The 1,740-nt window shown below is 32.4% G+C and overlaps 1 protein-coding gene across 1 annotated transcript; it reads right to left on the reverse strand.

Annotated features, from left to right (window-relative positions):
- Positions 1-201: 201 nt before the first annotated feature.
- On the reverse strand, positions 202-1,011 carry LOTGIDRAFT_173266 (hypothetical protein; the record flags this gene model as incomplete). Its single annotated transcript, XM_009050732.1, has 1 exon — positions 202-1,011. The coding sequence occupies one exon, from the start codon at positions 1,009-1,011 to the stop codon at positions 202-204; it is 810 nt and encodes a 269-aa protein (XP_009048980.1).
- Between the last annotated feature and the right edge of the window lie 729 nt (positions 1,012-1,740).

Below are 1,740 nucleotides of genomic sequence, written 5' to 3' on the forward strand. Positions count from 1 at the left end.
ATCTGCTTTTTTAATTAAATGTTTGCTTCTTCTAATAATAAACAATACCCGGTCACATCTCCTTGTGTTTTTTCAATATGAATACTTATGTTCACTCCTGTTTTGAAAAGATCTTCTTAGTGAGCTGATAGATCAAAACAGAAGATTGGATGATTAAGTGCAAAATATACATATTCAAACTGAGGTGGATTTCCAAATAATTCACACATGTTTTGTGGTTGGATTAATTGTTAAAGGTTGGTTAGGATAAATATCGTTGTTTAATCTTACTTGAACTTTATGGATTATAGGATCTTGAGTTTGGTTCGTTGCTACTCTAAAGATATTATTGTTATTCGTTTGAGAATCTGGTAAGATCTTGAAACCAATCATTAAATATCTTGCTGGTTTAATAGTGTTAGTGATTGGCCATGTGGTGGATTCTCCAGTTAAAGCCATGCTACCTACCGTATTACGATGAAGAAAAGCTATTTCAATATCTTTAGTTAACGAGTTGAATATTTTCGTTTCTACTTCAATTGATGGTGTTATTACGGGTATGAAAAGTTGGAGATTCGTTATTTCTAATTTTGCATTTGAACCATTCTCTCCAAAGAATATCTTATCATCGTTGATTTCTCTTTGTAGATGAATTTTATATGGTAACCCTATGGAAACTTTTCTATGTTCCAACAGACCGAATAAAGGATATAATTTCCAATTTACGTAATTACCCCACCTATTATTCTCAACAACATTATTATACTGAAGCACTCGTTTTTCGAATCCATGATTAGCTGCTCGTGCTACTCTTTCCATTGTGTTTCGAGCAACAACTCTCACTCTAGCTAAATCAGCATCATTTGCAAGGTTTCTTACCGGTTCTTTTAAAACACTTCCATCGCCAACATCGGGTATCCAACCTGAGACTGAATAGAAATCTTTAGGATATAAAACTGTTTTCAACATTGTGTCGAATTCCCCAGGGTGTTTAATTGTTTCTATTGGATTTGAACCAGCTTCCAAAACCATCTCGATAAATAAAGATGGAAAGAAATTGTTTTCTAACGTTGTAATAGTTTGTGGTTCACGATTTTCATTGGGAGTTCCATCTTTAATTTTGAAATCGCATCTGAAATAAGCAACGGAAAGAAGCAACCAATTCGATAATGAATTTATTTCGAAGGTAATTCTACCACCATTATTCAACTGGGATTTAGAACCAACAGTTGGTGAGATATAATCTTCCTCTATTTTTTTGTTAAGAAAGAAAAGATTTGATCTAGTATTTTATTTGCCATTTTTAAGGTTTAGAAATTGAGTAGAAAATTGTGGTCTGTTTTTTTTCCAAAAAAAGAGTTATCTTCCTTCTAGAAGTTTCTAGACTAAAAATAACATTATTAAAAACGAGGATTAAAAAACCGGATGTTAAGCGAAACAAGGAAGTTATTTTATATAAGGGTATTTTTAATGTGCTTTTTTGATGGAATGTAGGAATTGACTGATGGTGTTTTTAGGTGTAAGAATTTATGAAATGTAGGGGACCTTTCAATATGGTCGCACTTTCCCCATGGAATGAAATGAAATGGGGAATCCCCTTGCGACAATATTGAAATGTCTTATACTACTGAGATATATATAGAAAAGACATGTATAGAAACAGCAACTGAAATTCCTAGTGTTCAGGTGAAATGAGAATTTAACTCATAGAAATTACGTTAAGTTCAATTAATCAATTAAGTTCTTGTTTAAGGCTGTCAC

Source organism: Lottia gigantea (assembly GCF_000327385.1).
Source record: "Lottia gigantea unplaced genomic scaffold LOTGIsca_153, whole genome shotgun sequence".
Lineage (NCBI taxonomy): Eukaryota > Metazoa > Mollusca > Gastropoda > Lottiidae > Lottia > Lottia gigantea.